The sequence below is a fragment of the Gymnogyps californianus genome, chromosome 1 (genome assembly GCF_018139145.2).
Source record: "Gymnogyps californianus isolate 813 chromosome 1, ASM1813914v2, whole genome shotgun sequence".
NCBI classification, from domain to species: Eukaryota; Metazoa; Chordata; class Aves; order Accipitriformes; family Cathartidae; genus Gymnogyps; species Gymnogyps californianus.
This window is the reverse complement of record NC_059471.1, coordinates 73437648-73455427: the sequence shown is the minus strand read 5'-3', so window position 1 is coordinate 73455427 and position 17780 is coordinate 73437648. Positions and strand designations below refer to the sequence as shown.

At 40.1% G+C, this 17780-nt stretch overlaps 1 protein-coding gene across 2 annotated transcripts in view; it reads left to right on the top strand.

Annotated features, from left to right (window-relative positions):
- GABRB3 (gamma-aminobutyric acid type A receptor subunit beta3) overlaps positions 1 to 16619 on the top strand; it is a 197736-nt gene extending 181117 nt beyond the window's left edge. For both annotated transcript variants that reach the window (XM_050894733.1, XM_050902687.1), the window contains 3 exons: positions 588 to 740; positions 5151 to 5395; positions 16269 to 16619. In XM_050894733.1, the coding sequence (XP_050750690.1) occupies positions 588 to 740; positions 5151 to 5395; positions 16269 to 16619 (749 nt within the window). The remainder of the gene's footprint in view (positions 1 to 587; positions 741 to 5150; positions 5396 to 16268) is intronic.
- The last annotated feature ends 1161 nt before the right edge of the window (positions 16620 to 17780 follow it).

The following is a 17780-nucleotide window of genomic DNA, read 5'->3' as shown; positions in this document are numbered from 1 at the left end:
CACATACAAAATCGTCTTTTTTTTGCATAAAATATTTTTGGAAGAAAAATTCTGTCCAGCTCTAATTGATGTTAGAGGATCTGGTCTGAAGGCTTTTCCTTACTGGGATTTTTTACAATTTATTTTTGACACCACAGGTAGCATGTTTCTCATAGTTCAGATGTAATTAAGTAGTACCATCTCATGAACAACTCTTCCATGTAAATAAAAAACTATGCACATTACTAATCCTCTCAATATAAATACTATACATAAAACTGTGTATTTGGATAAGCATTTTACTTGGAAACCTAAGCATCTGTTTTTAAAAACTGACCGGTGTTCACCCATCTGTTCAATAATCTAGAATAACTTGCTCTCTCTCTTTTCTTCCCAAATACAAATTGCTTGGATATCCCTATATTCACTGCAAGGTTTCATTTAATACCAACCAGTAATACAGTGAAGGCGTTTTCCCTACTGTTCTGCAGATGTCATACTACCCCATAAAATGTACATGCTTTAGTTTCTACGGAAACTGAAGACAACTATCTGCAAGTGTCTTTTCTTCAGTATAAATAACGCTATTTTCCCCTCCCTTTCCTCAGGTGCCTATCCAAGACTCTCACTGAGCTTCAGGTTGAAGAGAAATATTGGATACTTTATTCTTCAAACCTACATGCCCTCCATACTGATTACCATTTTATCATGGGTGTCATTCTGGATCAATTATGATGCATCAGCAGCAAGAGTTGCCCTTGGTATGTGCTAAGAAAGAGTGGGACATTAAAATGTCAGACTGAATGTAGCCTTCAGAGGTTGTTAAAGACTGTAACATGATGTCAGTGTTTTGATATTCCAAATTCATTTACGTCAAAATCATGTCATCCAGTATTGCCTCAAAAGTGGTGGTTTCCCCTGCATGCAAGAATGTAGCTACCACTGCGTCTCTGACATGAGCTGCTCATACGCATCCCAGCCTTGTTCTCATCAAAGTTAATGTTGTTGTCAGTAGCTTCAGTGAGGGGACCAGCTCCAGAATCATACTCCAAGGGCTTGAGCGTGGGCTTTTAGTCCAGCTCAGTGTGGGAAGACAAGTGTGGCTCCAAGCTTCTTCCTGAGGTCCCGGGTGCTTTAACTGACAGTGGTAGAAACAGACCTCAAGAACCACGTGCTAGTTCAGAGCGCGGGGGCACATCAAGCTATGGACCATGACACCCCGCCCAACCCTCAGAATGCATGGTATGCTAAGTGCATTTTTATGACAGCTTAAAGTGCCGTTTACCTCATGGCAGAAAAACATGGATTTGGCACAGATTAGTGATCCCTGTCCAAGACCTTTTCAGATCAAAGTGTCCTTTAGATAAGGGAAGGTGGCTTCAAAATATCTCACAGGAAATATTTCATCTATTACAGAAGCATACTCAGGGGTAGCTATAGACAAGGAAGATTAAATGGATCCATAAATCCTTATAACTACTGCTGCCTCTCATCTCATCCCAAAACCCATCTTCGACCCTGTGCTTCCCAATAGCACATACCTTCCTACCCAAAACTTGACACTGAGCCTATGCTGTATAACTTCTTGCTATACTCTCTTCTCTTCTTAAAACAGGAATGTATTCCCTAGTTCCCTTATTTTTCTGATATGTACCACAGCAAACCGGGACTCCAACCCATGTCCACATGATTCCTCATCTCTGTACCCTGTACCTCCCAAGGCCGCACATACCAAAGTAGGCTGGGCAGCCACAGCTATACCTTTGTGCAATATCATATTACGTCCTAGCATCTGAACTTGGGTAACTGAAGATATTGTAGATTAACTGCAGTTACTGTACAGTAATTCTACAGATACTGTGGATTAGCTGGTGCATATGGGCATGACACAGCCTGGCATTACCACTCAGCAGCTAGTGCATGTTCAGCAGGTTGCAGGTAAGTAGTAGCTAAATGGGAGGTGGGACATAGAGTCCAAACAGCTCTGATGTATTCATAAATGAACTGCTGGATACCAAAGATCCACCCTGGAGACATTATGACTGAGGGGAGCACTTCAAACACGTCAGTCAGCATCTATATTTTACATACTGGCCAGGACTGCAGAGAACAGATGGTTAGACAGAAGTTACCAAACCCAGTGACATTCCACGCCCTTCTATAATGGGTTCACACAGTTTTTCCTTGTTTAAGGAACAGGACTGTCTCATGTGGCCTATTTCTGTGTAGCACAAGTTCATCAAGTACTGTACTGTGATAACACAAATATTAGAACAAAAGTCAGAGAGTACATTCAAAGCAAGCTCAGGAGCCCAAATGTTCTATTTCCAATTGATAAAAAGTGCTTTTGAGAGGACAAAAATCCATCTAATAGGTTCTTCTGAGAAAACAATTAGAGCCTTGGTGATTATGTCTTGTATCACCTGATGTTCGTATAATGAAGTTCAGTACCGTGGGTCTAATCCTGTGTTCCTTTGTATAGCCACTCTTATGAGTCTGAAGCTGATATGAAATGGTATCAAAGTTTAAAGGCAATATAGCACCTTTGGACATCTGTAACTAGCTCTGAAAAGCTCATTTCAGAGGAGGATAAGGCCTACTGGCTTAGGTGCTTGTTAGAGGAAGAAATCCCTGTGTCATTCTTAGAGACATGGAGACAAGCTTTTACTCAACTCCTGCAGGAAGCCTGTGTTCTCAGAAAGAGCCTGATTTTAGTTCACTCACTTCCATGTTTTGCTCCTGTCCCTGGTCCCTCGCTGCACACACTGTCTGCCGTCCAGGCTGCACTGAACCAAGTAGTTCCCTCAACAGAGAAACCCAGGCATGGAGCAAAGGCCAGCTCATTCCAGAGACTATGTGCTATAGACGCTGCAGGTAGAGGCTGATATAGGGCTGATCTCAAGAGAAATATTCAAAACCATCAATTCTGTTCAAAACTGAGTTTTTGCTAGTTAGCCCTAGAAGTTCCTAAATTCAGTCCTTTGAGTGAGGAGGAAAATAATCTCAAAAGTTCTCACTTTTGGGAAGGGCTGTAATCACAAGATTATCCTGTTTTTGTATGATAGGTGAGTGTCAGCTGCTTGTCTTCCAGCTGTGCTTTAAAATAAATTATTGATCTTCAGAAGGGCATTTGCCTGCAGGATGTCAGCAGAATCTCCCAGGGGACATATTTCCTTTTGGTTAGTGGTAGCCGCCTTTCTATTCAGTGGGCTTAATCTTCTGGATCGCCAGGAGAGCCACCAAACTCTCCCTGTGTGGTGTTTAAGGATTTATCTCTGGAATCGAGATCACAGCCTGGAAACAGACACCAAAAATGTGGGCTTTATAACACCCGCTGGGCAGGCTTCTAAGTAAGTCCCTTGTTGACCTAGGCTTTGGTAAGCATCTGTGGGATGATAGGGAGATGCCAAGGGTGTGTTAAAAGGAATCTGTGGGATTTCTGATACAAAAATCAATTTGATCTTAGGTAACTTTTGGAATCCCTTATGGGAAGCAGCAGCAGGTAATCCTACAAAGAAAGAAGCTAATTCAGGCTAGAGAGATCCCTGGGGCTGCAAACGTATGATAGTGTTTGCTGCAGTCCTCCAGCTTTCTCACCCCTGTTCCTTGTGCTGGCATGGAGGTTTTCTAGAGACATTGTCAAAGTTTCTTTAGGTAAAAATAATGTGTCAGCTATACTCCTCATTTTACTGCAGAGTAGGGTGAGTTATACCCAATGCAATTTTTAAACAAGCTTGTGCTGTGTGTGTCTCCGCTGTATTTCAAGCCATGAAACGTCTGACATCAACACACACTTGTTTCACAGTTTAGAGGAAAAGCCTGAAAACCGCATGACACTGACCTACTAAATATACAAAATATCTGTTACAGAACCTCATAGGCTACTACTACAATTCCCTGGAGTGACGCTGTTTACACTGACAGCTTGATTTTGAGTTACATCATTGTCTTTATTTCTGTCTCTTCAGGTAAAAGAATCTGTTCTTTGTAATATGGCAGAAATTCTCTTTCATTCTTTATTTTTGTTCTGCTTGCATTTTAGTGACTACTTACAAACTAATGGTATAATTATAGAATCAGAGAAAATAGTAATGGAGGGGACCTATTAGAACGGCTTGCCTCTTTCACCAATGTAGTCTTATTCCACAAATCAGTGTTTTCAGCCACCTGTGATTTGCGATTCCCATAAAATTTCCAGCAGAGATACAGACCCTGCAGTTTATTGTGAATTCAAGCAGACTGACAATAAATTTGCTTTTCTTACCAGCTTTTCAAAACAATGCTCTGTAATATATTTTCAGGTGCTATGTCCATCCTTAGGTAAATAAATGAGGATTTGACATACCTTATAGATTTTTCTAGGTACTTTATTAGTGTCCAGTCGATCACTATAAAAATGCTGCTCTCCCTCCTTGGCTTTTTCTTTCCACAAATGCACATACCTGTCTGCCTCTCACTGTTCATCTCACTTCTTTCTATGTAAAAATTAGACTACTGCTCTAAACTAGTCATCTCAAATCCCTTTTCTATATTGCCCTTTCCTGAAATAGGTGTCTAAATTAGATGGGAAGAACTGCTCTAGAAAGGTGCCCGTCTCTCTCCATCTACTACAGGGGCGCCCTACAGGACTAACTTCAACCAACTGCTTAACTCTTAGAAATTTAGAACTACATGAGAGGAATCTTTCACCATCTATACGAACACTCTGCCTTAATATGTGCACATGGTGTTATCTGTCCAGACCCCTAATTAGTTTTGTTACTTTTTAAAAACTTCTCTCCATTGTGTTGAGCAGCACAATGCTGGAAGAGCACACCTTTTAATGCTTGGCAGACTATTTGCCTTCCTGTTGCAGATCAGTTTGGTCTTCATGGAAGAGATCCTCGGTACAGCTACGTGGACTTCCATGACGCTACGTTAACTCACGGCAGTGGTGCTAGGCCCCCTTGTTAGCTGTTCCCCCTGATCATATGAAGGAAATATTGTAACAGAATAATAATCCATCAAGCTTTAATTTTGCTTTCATTTGCAGTGATGTCACCTGTGAGATACCTTTCAAAAATTTTTAAGCTTCTTCACACTGACAAGGCAAATTTGCCAAAAAGGAAAATAAAATTGAAGCATGGTATGCTTGGAGTTGTAAGATATGTGCTCTTTTTTTCTTTGTGTAGGAATTACAACTGTGCTGACTATGACAACAATCAACACTCATCTGCGAGAGACTTTGCCTAAAATTCCGTATGTTAAAGCCATTGACATGTATCTCATGGGCTGCTTTGTATTTGTCTTCTTGGCCTTACTTGAATACGCCTTTGTCAACTACATTTTCTTCGGAAAAGGCCCTCAAAGGCAGAAGAAACTTGCAGAAAAAACAGCAAAGGCAAACAACGATCGCTCAAAGTTTGAAGGCAACCGGGTAGGATTCTTTAATCTATATATAGTCTCTCTTTTATTACAAAAACTAACAGTATGAAATAATAAACAAAAAAAGCTTGCGTAAAAACATCACCAACCACATCTTCTTTTTGTGGGCAAGCTTTGGCATTTTTATATTCAAGAACCTACATAGAAGAATATATTTGGGCATACAGAAATCAAGTGAGTATGATCTGTATGACAAGTAACTGTAAGAAGAAGAAAACAATGGGAATGCAGCTGGCTTGAAAATAAAGACTCAGATCTACAAAGGCATTTATTTGTCTAAATCAAATATAATTTAACTGTGATTTTGTTTCAGTACCTACGTAAGGGAATCCAGGATCTGAGCATACTTTTTCTCACTTCAGTTAGAGCAGACACATTTAAAATGGGAGAGAACTGATAAAGGATTAGTTCTGCCATGCTAATTAATTGGCCAGCATAGCTGAACTGCTCTGTGTGGCATTGTCATCTGCTGCTGTTTAAGACCAGCAGAAAATTATGATTCCTAGAGAAACTTTCAGATTGATTTCTGAAGCACAGTACTGGCATGGTCTGTGCTGATTACACTCCAGCCTATTTCCGTGTCTGGAGTATTACTTCATCCAATGAATACCCTTTTTTTTCCCTTTGGAAGAAAAATTCAAGGTATTCAACACTATATGATGTTAGCAAGTCATGTCATTGAATAGAACATCTTTTTTGGCTAAAATGCTCCCAGTGAGGCTTTTTCGTTCAGTTTTGTTGCGTAAGACTGTTTTTTCTATCAGCTATAAATTAGAAGAGTTCACAGTGACAAAACTACTACCTGTTTATTAAATATCGGTATCATAAAAGTACTTTCAAGCTGCATTTTTGATCCTAATGATTCTGTCTGCTATAGTAAATGTAATGCAGAACTACACCTAATTATCGACACTCATATCTGTGAAATAATTTTTGAACCAATAAACTCATTTTTGTCCATTATATTATGAAACCAACTTCTCATCACAGTTGGCAGCACTGCTTAGGACTAAGCTAGCAGCAAGAATTAATTCCCTTTGCTGGAAAAATAAATAGTTATGATAATAAAAAAAGCAGATGGGAAAAAAAAAGAGTATCACAACTGAAAGTAATGGAGAAGATTTTAGCTGCAAGCAGGTAATGCAGATGTATGCACTAAGGTTCAGCTCTCCCAATGGAAACCATCTGGTGAATCTCATCCATTTAAATGATTTACATAATTCAGTACAAGTCTTGTTAATGGGCCCAATAGCATCCCGTGCCTGAGTGTTCTTCTGTCTTGAGATCAATTGGTCTATATTGTCAAAAGAAGCATATAAACCTCAACTAAAGAAAATGAGGGGTTTTCATACCCGGATCATGTCATTTTTATATCTCAGATCTGATCATGCCATATATCAACCCTTTTTTTTTTCTTGCTTTTGACTTACAACCTTTTTTTTCTGGACCATCCTAAGCAAATATTGTGGACTTTTCTGACTTTTCTGCTGGTTTAATATCAACCATGCATGAATGAAATTAGGATACAAATTCAGCACACTAGAGCTGAAAGAAGAGTGTGTTGCTTTGTCCCTTGTAGTCCCAGCTGTGAAAGCGAAGTCTGTATGCTTTGTAGAAACACATATAGTCATACTGACTGAATATTTGCTGTTCAAATGATCTAAGATAAATAATGAGGTATGGTTCCATTCTCTGTGGAAAACATTTTGTCTCCAGGCCTCAGCGGGTGAAGTCAACAGAGCTTTGTTGCAGTCACTGGATTTGGTGCCTTCAGAGAAGCAGTGCCAGCATACAACAGGAAAAGACAGGGACATTAGGTGGAGCTGATCAGAAATCTTCCTTTGAAACAAAACATAGACAGAAAATGCAGATTCAGTGGGTGTAGGATGTCAAATCTGAACTTCTGATTTGAAAAACACTGGCAAATGCAAAGTAGAGGGAATTGCTCAGAGCAGGTAAGAGGTCCTGTTGCTTTCAGGATGAGCAGCTCAGGGAAAATCCATCTAGCAGATCTACTTTGGACAAAGTTTACCTGGGCTTCCAGACACCATAGCCCTGAAGCAGGAAAATGGTTTCCACAGTTCTGGATCATGCCTGCCATGTACCATGCAGTACAGGCATCCATGGATGTAGCAGGACAGGTGGTCATGCCAGACTTTTTAACATACTTGCCATGGAAGACAGTACCTGAGAGCTCTGCAACCTTGGCTCTGACTTCTTCAGGGGCGGTAAAGAGGCATTAACTTCCAACCTGTTCTTTGGTGGCTCTTGAAGATCATTGAATCTGATGGAAATACCGGCTGCTTGGCATTTGCTAGCTTCTTGCTTTAGAGTTGTGACTCAGGGGCTGGATGTCCTGGGAGAGGCTCACAAACTGGAGGGCATACTGCACAGTAAGGGAGGCTCAGAGCCACAGATGAAGACTACCTTGTGCGAGTTCAATGAAATTATCTTTTTTTTTTTCATTTTGGTGAGGATTCAGGCTTCCATGGCATGTATTTCCATTCAGACAGGGAAGGTTTCTAATCCTGGGAAATATTTCAAATCTCACATGATTTGGGGCTGAGCAACATTTTTAAAGAATGGGAGAGTGCCTAAAAACAGGCAGCCCCCTTTGCAGCTGTCGCCACTATTTGATGACTGTCAAAATGTACACTGTGCTGGAAAGAAGATTGAAAAGGGTTCAGATATAAAACTGGAAAAAGACATTATTTTTAGTTTGTCTCTAAGACTACCATTTTGGGTTGATTTGTGTTGCTGTTTTGTTTTAGTAATTGAATTTGCTTGTATACAAACTGTGTGCATGGGCTCCCTGTCATTGACCTAGAGTGCTGGCTCAGGACACTAGGGAAAAAAAAAAAAAAAACCAAACCAAACCAAATAAATAGATAAATATTAGTCCATTTATTTTCCACATCAGATGCTGTAACCTGTGGATGTGGTGACAGAACAAGTCTGTGCTGTATCAGGTCCAGCCTGAGTCAGTGCTCAGACAGGAGGGGCTGCAGTGCTGTGGAAGTCGCTTGTTTGTGTTGGGAGGCAGCACTAGCAGAGCAGAGGCAGCACAACATATTGTCTGGCGTTCAGGCCCTGAGTTTGGGCCTTGCTCTTATGGTACTCGAGACTGGGAGTGCTGCTGAGGCAGTGTCTGTCTCTCAGGCAAAGGGAACCAGAGGACGATGAGGGAAAATGCTATGTTGTTTTCACTCAGGAGTATTTTAGCCCATGGAAAGCAGTAGAACCAGCATGGACACTGGTGTTGTAGTTCATTTTTTACGCGTCAGAGAGCTGAAGTCTGGCGTGCAAGCTAGCAGGCTTGGTTATAAACACTCCTCTTACAGTAGCAAAAGGGCTTTTCATGCTTTCCTAGTCTTACTTGGTTGTAGAGCAGGAGAATTTTAATAACAAAAATATTATAGGCCACAAAATCCACAGATGTGGGGATGTTTGTGTTTTATTTGATAATTGCTTTGCAAAGCAGCTGCTGTTCATGCTCAGTAACTCTGCTTCCTAATGCATTTGCATTGTGCTGCATCAGAGGTTATGGGTTTGAAAAGCCAAAACTGGCACAGCCATCTCCATGTTGATGCTGCTGCTATGGATGTGCCTCTCCAACACCAAGCTTTTAGGCACTTCTGAGTTGTTCCTGATCTGCTGCCACTGAGGCTTGCTGTGTTGAGGAGGGCTCCACCAGCTGCGGTCACTGAGCTGCCTGTTGGCTTCACTGCTCCCGTTACGGCTTTCTGTCCAGCTCTGCCCGTGTGTTAAAGCCAATGAGCCCAATAGCTCCAGGCACAAGGGAAAGAACAGCCCTCGTAGCATGGAAACGGCACAGCCAGTGTCCTCACGTTGCAGAGGTGACAAAGAAAAGCAGTGGGGAGAGGAAAACTCTGCCCTGTATTCTCCCGTGTAGCACTACTGAAGGTGGCATGATGACTGAGGCACGTCTGACTAAACTGAATCTCTGGAAATGTTTTCAGAAGATTCAGAACTCGTGATGAGATGAAACCTGAGTGAGCCTTTACGAATGACTCATCTGTGGATCAGCAGCTGACTACAAAGAAAATTTCACACTTAGCCGGCTCTTCTTTTCACTGCTTTTGCATCGCACTTTATTTCAGATAATGCACTGTAAATAATATTCCTTGCTGAACTTTTCCAGCCTGTCCCAGTAAACCATAGTTACTGAAGACAAATATAGGATGCTCCTTTTTTGTGTATAACCAATTTTCATACACATACCAGTTTTGGATTGGAAACTCTCTTTTGAAAACCTTGATACACTGCTTCATATATGAGGACAAGCTCGAGGATAAAGGAAGAACTGAATCTTGATTTTTCATAAAATATTTCTTCTGCCTATGGTATTGGTGCCTAAATTTAAGTCCTCTGTTTGTGGAAAAAATGTCAGAAAAGAATAGGTGGCCTGTAAAAATGTTTTCCCTTGAAAATTGATCACCATTGTTACTGATCAATTCTGTTTCTCTTGTTTGCGTTGGCACTTTCAGTTTTGCTACATAAATTGTTTCTTTTAAATAAGGCTCAGATACAGCCTAATTTACAACTAAGTCAGCACGAGAGAGCTCTAAGGCAATCCTGTTCTCACTTCTTGCTCACTCTTGTGATAGGGGCTACTGGCATAATCAGCTGGTGAGCATGTGTTTTGGACATTGCTCCTTCTGGGCCAATCCACAGAGGTTATGGTTTGTTACAGTCTCCTGCTAAAAATATTGCTTCTTAGTTCAAGCTGTGGCAATTTACTTTTTCAGTTTGGTGGGACCAAAAGTTCAGCCCCAGGGTATCAATCAGGAGGGTAACTATCACACAAGCTCATTCAAGCTTCAACCCCCCGTGGCTGTCAGACATGTGGGAAGAGCTTCCTTTGAACAAAAATAATGCATAACCCTTTATAAAAAGGCCTTTCTTGTCAGGCAGTCCCTGCATGTATTTTTAGCTCTGGAGATTCCTGGCTCAAACTCCCACTGTCGGCCAAGGCGGCAGCTTCCCACCAGGCATTGCTGAGAATAGAGGCTCAGGCCACTTACATCTACTTAGCACTTTTAAAGAATTGTTAATTGTAGCACCCCTTCTCACAAGTGGGATTTTATTCTGAGAATGAATATCTTTGCTGCTGTGGCAGAATTATCACTCAGTTTAAATTGGGAAATATGAGAATAGCAAAGCTCACAGTATTCTCCCGTGCATCTTCATCTTTCCTGGATACTTTTTTTGGTGCGGTTTTGAACAGTGGGATATTTCTGAAATGTAAGTGTGATGAGTAGGTGCCAAGTTTTGAAAAATATCTGTCAAGGGTGATGAGCACAGTTCTTGTGGGAAGAACTCTCGTCCTGTAGCGCTTACGATGGAGACATTCAGTATGCACTGGGAGACTCATACATGTACTAATTTTGTTCTGCAGCCACTTTGCACAAGTACGAATGATGCAAATCCAGAGACAGTAAGAAGGATTTTACGTGCAATCCATAGTACAGCCCAGAGATTGTAAGAATCCAGACAATGTGAAATACAGGGCAAGGGAGGACCATACATTTATTTCCTTTTCTTTCTCTGTTCAAATACATCAAGGTTAATTGTCAAACTCCATTCCTACTTGGTGAACAGTGATATTAATATGAAAGGTCCTAATTATTTTTCTTCTTCATACTTTCCTTGTTTTTCAAGATCTTTCCATCTTCCCAGTTCTGCTGGCTACCCTGCGCTCATCTACTAGGCTGATATGACATAATTCTCTCTTTCATTTTTTTGTGCTTTATATAAACATATTAAAATGGTAGTGAGAGAAGTATCAACTTTTAGACTCAGGGAGAACACTCAACACTATCATTTTTGTTGTGCGTGCAGTTTTAAATTATTTTTAAAATATCCAAGGCATAATGTGGTCAATGAATTTTGCTTTAAGCACAGATAACACTTAGGGCCTGATCGTGTACTGTTCTACATGTTGGAAAGCCATTTATACTAAGTAAAGAAGATGAAAACTGCTACCAGGTAGTTTACCCCTTGCAAAACCATAGACGCTTGCACCAGGGCAGATCAGGTGAGAATCAGGTAGCTGGAGTCTAGATTACAATTTCCACCAAAAATAATCTCCATTTTATTATAATTTGAAGTGGAGATCATTTTGTGGGATGATGTACTTGAATAGTGATTTTGATGTAAAATAATGCAAGACTAACTACAGAGGCAGCTTTTCACGCTGTTATTTAAACCCACTATTTGCATTTATATTGCTTCATATGATGGAAAGTGTTTACATGGTATTTAAAAATTTGGGATTGATGAACTCCTAAACATACCTATGGGGTTTGAGCAAAATGCTTCCTCTTTTTCTTTTTGTGTAGTAGAGTGAAAGACTTACGAGGAAAAAGAGATTTCATTGTAAAGTACTCCTTAAAATTTATGGAATATTAAACAGAGAACTAAATGAACCTGAAATAATTCAGACACTACCTAATAGTAAATCAAGCCTTATGGTAGTTTCCCGACCCTAGTAAAGTGTTTTCAAACTGGCATTAAAGCTGAAGTTTTCCAAGAATCTTGATTGGAGAAAGGTATTCAATAGCAGCTCTTGCCTTTCATTTCTTTAAAAGTATAATACCTAACATCTAAATGAGCCAATATGTTGTTTAGAATTAAGAAGTAGATTCAGGACTTTCCAGGGTTGTTGAAGTTTCATACCTACAATATACAATCCAAGTTGAGCCCATTGGTGACGTGGTGTTCCTCCAAGAGCAAGGACCAGAGGTTCTTTGTGAGCCTTATCTTAATTCTCCTCTTTCTGGCTTCAGTTATGGTCATTTTTGTGTAATGACATTAGGCTGCTAGAGTCTTTGGATTTTTTATTTGTACTGTAATATGTATAGTTCAGAAATGGTGAACCTTCAAAAGTGAATCTGTTTTTCTGTGTATAAAACATCTCACAGCATTTCGTGCTTCTCAGCCTCCAAACGGAGTTATGTGAGACTCAATCACTTCACCCTGGTGCAGGAGCTGTAGTTGTTCGGAGGTGGGAGGGATGGGGTTTGATTAAAATTGATTCTGAAATAAGAGCATCAGTTTTGCGTGTTTGGATCCATGCTGATTCAGCAGGGAATTAATTAATGATTTGGTAGTCAGCTGTTACCGTCTGCTTTGATGAGCTCCGTGAGAAACCCTCCATAGAAACAACCAGCCCTGGCTTGCGTCAGGGAGGAGATGGGAGCACCAGCAGTGGAGACCACAGTGGGGAAATGGGAATGAATGGCTTCAGGTGGAGCCATGGTGGGCAGAAAGGAGACTACAAGAAGCATGGAGGCATAGGGCTGGCAGAGAAGGCAAAAAAGAGAAATATTTAGGTTAAAGAAGGATGATAAGGAGTGAGGGGAAATTGGCCAAATCCACAATGTCATCTCTCTGATTTATAACAAGGTTTGAGAGCAACCTGGCATTAATATTTTGGGCAGAATTTCCAGTGCACAGACAGTGACATTTTTGAGCCAGGTGATAAAACTATATTCTAAGGCTCATAAGGAGTAAAGCTAAAGTTTTATCAAAGACATTGGCCTTGTTTGTCATGTGTAGCCATGACTGACTGTAATCCATTCAGCTGCTTTTCTTAATCCTTATTTGTACATGGGGTAACATTTTCCCTGGAGCCACCGAGCAACACTCATGTTCACTCATGAAGGATTTTGCCTTACCCGTGTATTCAGGCAAACATGAGTCAACTTGCACAGGATACCCTGCCATTATTGGTTTGCTTCTTTATTCATTGAGAGAGCTTGTGTACATTTGTCAAAGTCATTTAAATCATTGCTTAAATCATTCAGAAGTCATGCTTATGTGCAAATACTTTTTAACATGTTGCATGCATTAAGTATTCATATTTCACAACATCACCTTAAGATTGTCACAAAGCATTAGGATATATTGCTCTAATGTTGTTGAGGGCTTAGGTGGTTTATCCAAAACCTCTGAAGGAATCAATACAATTTGCAGGAGTAGATCTCAAGAATATTTTTGGACCAGAAGCCTGATTTCAGTTTCTGCAGACCCCTTCTTCTCTCCATCTGCTCCTTCCTTGTATTTGACATGCAAGTCTGTTGCTCTATTAACAAAGAGATACATTTCAAAAGTATGTTTCCAAATATGTTTCCTTTGACATTTTGAGAAAATATATGCTGTCATGCAACTTCATAGGACATAATGGTGTCTTCAGACAAAGCATTTACACAAACATTGCAACCTTCTTGACCACCTTACTAGTTGGATTTATAGATGCAGTGATGAGCAGTGAGAAGTGAGAAGTGGCAGCATCACTAGCAGATCAGAGGCAGAAGCCACGTTAGGGTGGCATGTAAGGGTGGCAGATAAGGTGAAGAAGGCTACGCAATGCAATGAAATAAGTGGAATAAAATTAATTCCTTGGGCAGGAGAAGCCCAAATACATAGGTGTACCCTCCAGAATACAAGCTTTCAGCGGACACCTCACTTTTACTTACAAAAATCCAGGCTTGTTGTAGAAGGACAAAGTACCCATGGATGGGCTAATGTCTGTATATATGTAGGTGGCAGACAGAATCAGGAGAGATCAGGAAGCCCTGAGGGAAAGAGCAGCTGACATCTGTGGTGGTGGAAGGAAAGGGAGTAGAGACCTGCAAGGGGAAGGCAGTGCTGTCAGGGTGGAGCCCAGCAAAATGGTCTCTGCTGGGGCATTTTTAGTAAGCTGAAGGACATTTCTCAAAGCCTGGGAGGAGATGGGAAAGGAGATGACATGTGATGCTGTGGGGGCCTGGATGAGAGATTTAGTTTTAAGCTTCATAAGGAAAATGCAGATTCTGGAGATATTTTACACAATGCTGTTACAAATCCTGATCATAATTTGTACTCTTTGTGAAAAAAAAAGAACAAACTGAATCAGTTCTTTTCAGAGACCACCATAAGTAGTGATGATATCCTTGGCTATATTTTACAGCTGTGTGTATTCCCTGGTTGCAGATACTGCTCAACAGCATGAACTCGTTTCTACAAACCTCAAGCTCATACTTTTGTACCCAATGGGTTTCTGCCATGGGGAAAATAAATTCTTCTTAATCACCACTGAGGCTTCTCCACCCCATTATTTTGGTTCACGTTGTTTATTTTTATTTATAGGCACTCATCAGCATAATGCGCTGTTGCCTACAACAGCAGGATTTGTTGGATACCTTAGGATTTTTTTTTCCTACTTGCCTGTATGTCATTCATAGCATTTTATATTCTTTTTCCATTTGCGAGAAGCTTGGCAAAGCATTATTGATACACTATATCATAATTGTTTTCACTGAGAAAAGTTAAGCTGTAGCATCAATAATTGATGAAAGAAATATCCGTTTTACAGAATTTTAACAAGATTGAAAAAAGCTATATGCATATGGACAGACATATAGCTATGCATACTTCTAATGCATCACACAAAGCTTGCTTGCAAAGGACGTGGATCAGATGATTACAAACTTCAAAAGGCCATGACAATAGCGTGTTTTCTCAACCACTTTTAAACAGATGCTTCTAGGATGAGACGTTCAACTGCTGCACAGTTGACACAGCTAGATCACGTGGCAGGTTAGAAAAATGTATTAATTGCAGGATGAATTGTGGATGAATAAATTGTATACGTAAAACTGGAAATTATCCTGTATGCCATGATTGACTATCTATTTCTGACATGGGGAACTGAGTTCACTTGAACAGAGTCACGCATGCATTAACTGGCTGAAAATACCCAGCACAGAGCATTTATTTTACCTTCAGCTGTCATTTTCCTTTCCCAAAAACTGGCAGGAAAGTTGGAGCTGATCCCTGCATCATCTGTGTTCTCTGCCCGTCCTCCAGCATGCAGGGCACGGGCACAAGGGGATGTGGTGCCCCACCACTGAAGCTACCAAATACTGACTAAGACAGCATTGTTCGGGACTTCTCATCAGTGCCACTCATGGGAACTGGAAGTTTTTCCGGGTTGAAGGAGCCGTACCCAACTCTGTGCTGCTCCTCCTCTGTCGCTACTCAGGGGGACTGGAGAGTCTGGCCCAGAATTTGTTACAGACTTTAAGTGATCAGAGCCTTCCTCTTAATTACTGAAAATGGCATTGCATTGCTCACCTGTGCTCAGCACTGTGCTCACTGCCTCTTGGATATGGAGGTGGAAGGCAAGGGTGCCACCTATTTCCTCAGTTCAGCAGCTTTCTTCCACGTCTAAGTTCATTGCTCTTTAAGATCACTTACCCAGGCGGAAAAGCCCCGCAGTTAAGCAGTGCCGTGACTGGAAACCTGTGCAAATGACTTTGGAAGGAAAAGTTTAAGAGAAAAGTTGTAAATAAGCTCTGTGATTGCAAAATGCAGAGAGTTCAGCAGATCAGAACTATTCTTGTGATTTTAGCAAATTTTACAGGCACTTTTTTCATCTGGTTTTAAATCCCAGATAGAAAAAAGCTAGTCCAGTTTAATTTAATTTCCTACTGTAGCAGAGAGAGAATCCATCCGTTACCCTCTCCCCACATTGCCAGCAATGTGGAGATTTCACTGAACTACACCATCCTTTAAAACGCGGCTGGGTTAGAGGGAGAGGAAAATGATTGGTTTTGCCAAATACGGTTTTGTACTGGATGTTGGTAGTATGATGATAACCCTGTTTGTAAAAGTATGTAAGTACTTGCCTAATTTTAAGCAGCTGAGCATTGCCATTTTTTTCCAAGATTATCACATGCTTAAAGTGAATACATGCTTTCTTACAATATGTGTGGGTTTGGAGATTTTAATATGCCCACGTTCTGCTGATAGATGTCAAGTCTTTTGAAACAATTTATATTTCTATTTTTGCCCCCTAGGTGGACACCCATGGAAACATTCTGCTAACATCGCTTGAAATTCACAACGAGGTGGCAAGCAACGAGGTCACCACCAGCGTTACGGATGCCCGAAATTCAACGATATCCTTTGACAACTCAGGAATCCAGTACAGAAAACAAAGCTCACATCGCGAAAGCCTTGGAAGGCGTTCGTCAGAAAGAACAGGCTCCCACAGCAAGAGGGGCCATTTACGAAGAAGGTCTTCGCAACTGAAAATAAAAATCCCTGATCTAACAGATGTGAATGCCATTGACAGATGGTCAAGAATGGTGTTTCCATTCACATTTTCTCTTTTCAACTTAATTTACTGGCTATACTATGTTAACTGAGTGACTGAACTTTTTTAAAGGACTTCAGTTATAACAAGTGAAGTACTACTTGCCTGCAGAGTTTATATATATATTTATATATAAAAATATATATATATATGAACTTTTACTATGTAGACCATACTCATGTATGTGTGAATACATGTAGCAAAGAATTGTGTGTACTTAAAAGCACATACTGCAAAGCAAAAGTATATGTATGCACACACACATGTACACATTCGTTCTGAGGTTATGGACACTTTAACATAGAATGCACTTCAGAGGAACTTTTAAAACTGAATGGCAAGTGTCATCAAAACAAGCCTTGAGAAAGTAAGTGTTGTATATTATCACTACAAAACTGATTGTCATAGAAGTTTTCAAACAGCTGTAATCGTGTATAAAGTCAGTATTTAGTAATATTGTTTGTAAATGCTGCCATACACACTAATCATAAAGCGGTAGAGTTAACACTGGTAAGTTTAAACTAACAACTCATTTATATTGCAGAGCCATCAACTACAATTTCATCAGGCCAAATTTATTTTTCTTTGCTAAAATTTCTTGGGTTTATATATGTCATAGTAAGTTTTTTCCCAGTCCTGAATGGGCATGGTTTTTAATGATCTCTTGCTTTCTCTTCTGCAGTAAGCAAGCTGATCATGGGAGTGTTGCTCTAAGTCTTTGGAGACATATACATGTTCATAATATTTCAAACAAGCATTTTAAGTGTCCATCAACAGTGAAATGAACCTTTTGTAAGTACTGTAAATGTACAGCACATTTTCCTTCCCTTGGACTGGTTCCAGCTGCCATGTCATTTTGAAAGAGAATAGCACATTTTTAGTCTAATTTAGCTGAGAATTCAACTACTGTCAATGTGTTCTACATCCGCTGTAGATTTAAAGATTGTTATTCCAGTGAAAGCATAGAAGATGTCTCAGGTTATTTGCTACTTCGACATGAAACCACCTAGCTGTAGCCTTTTTTAAACATGCATTCACATTATTTAACATTCTTATAACATTGTATGTTAATGTAAAATATATTTGCATAATATGCATATAAGTATATTTTCTCAATATTTTTCTTCCCTGTGCTTGCTATCGTGACCGCATGCTGTGTCATATTTTTGTTTCTGTGATGTTACAACTTTTTATTCTCTAGAATTGAGCAAAT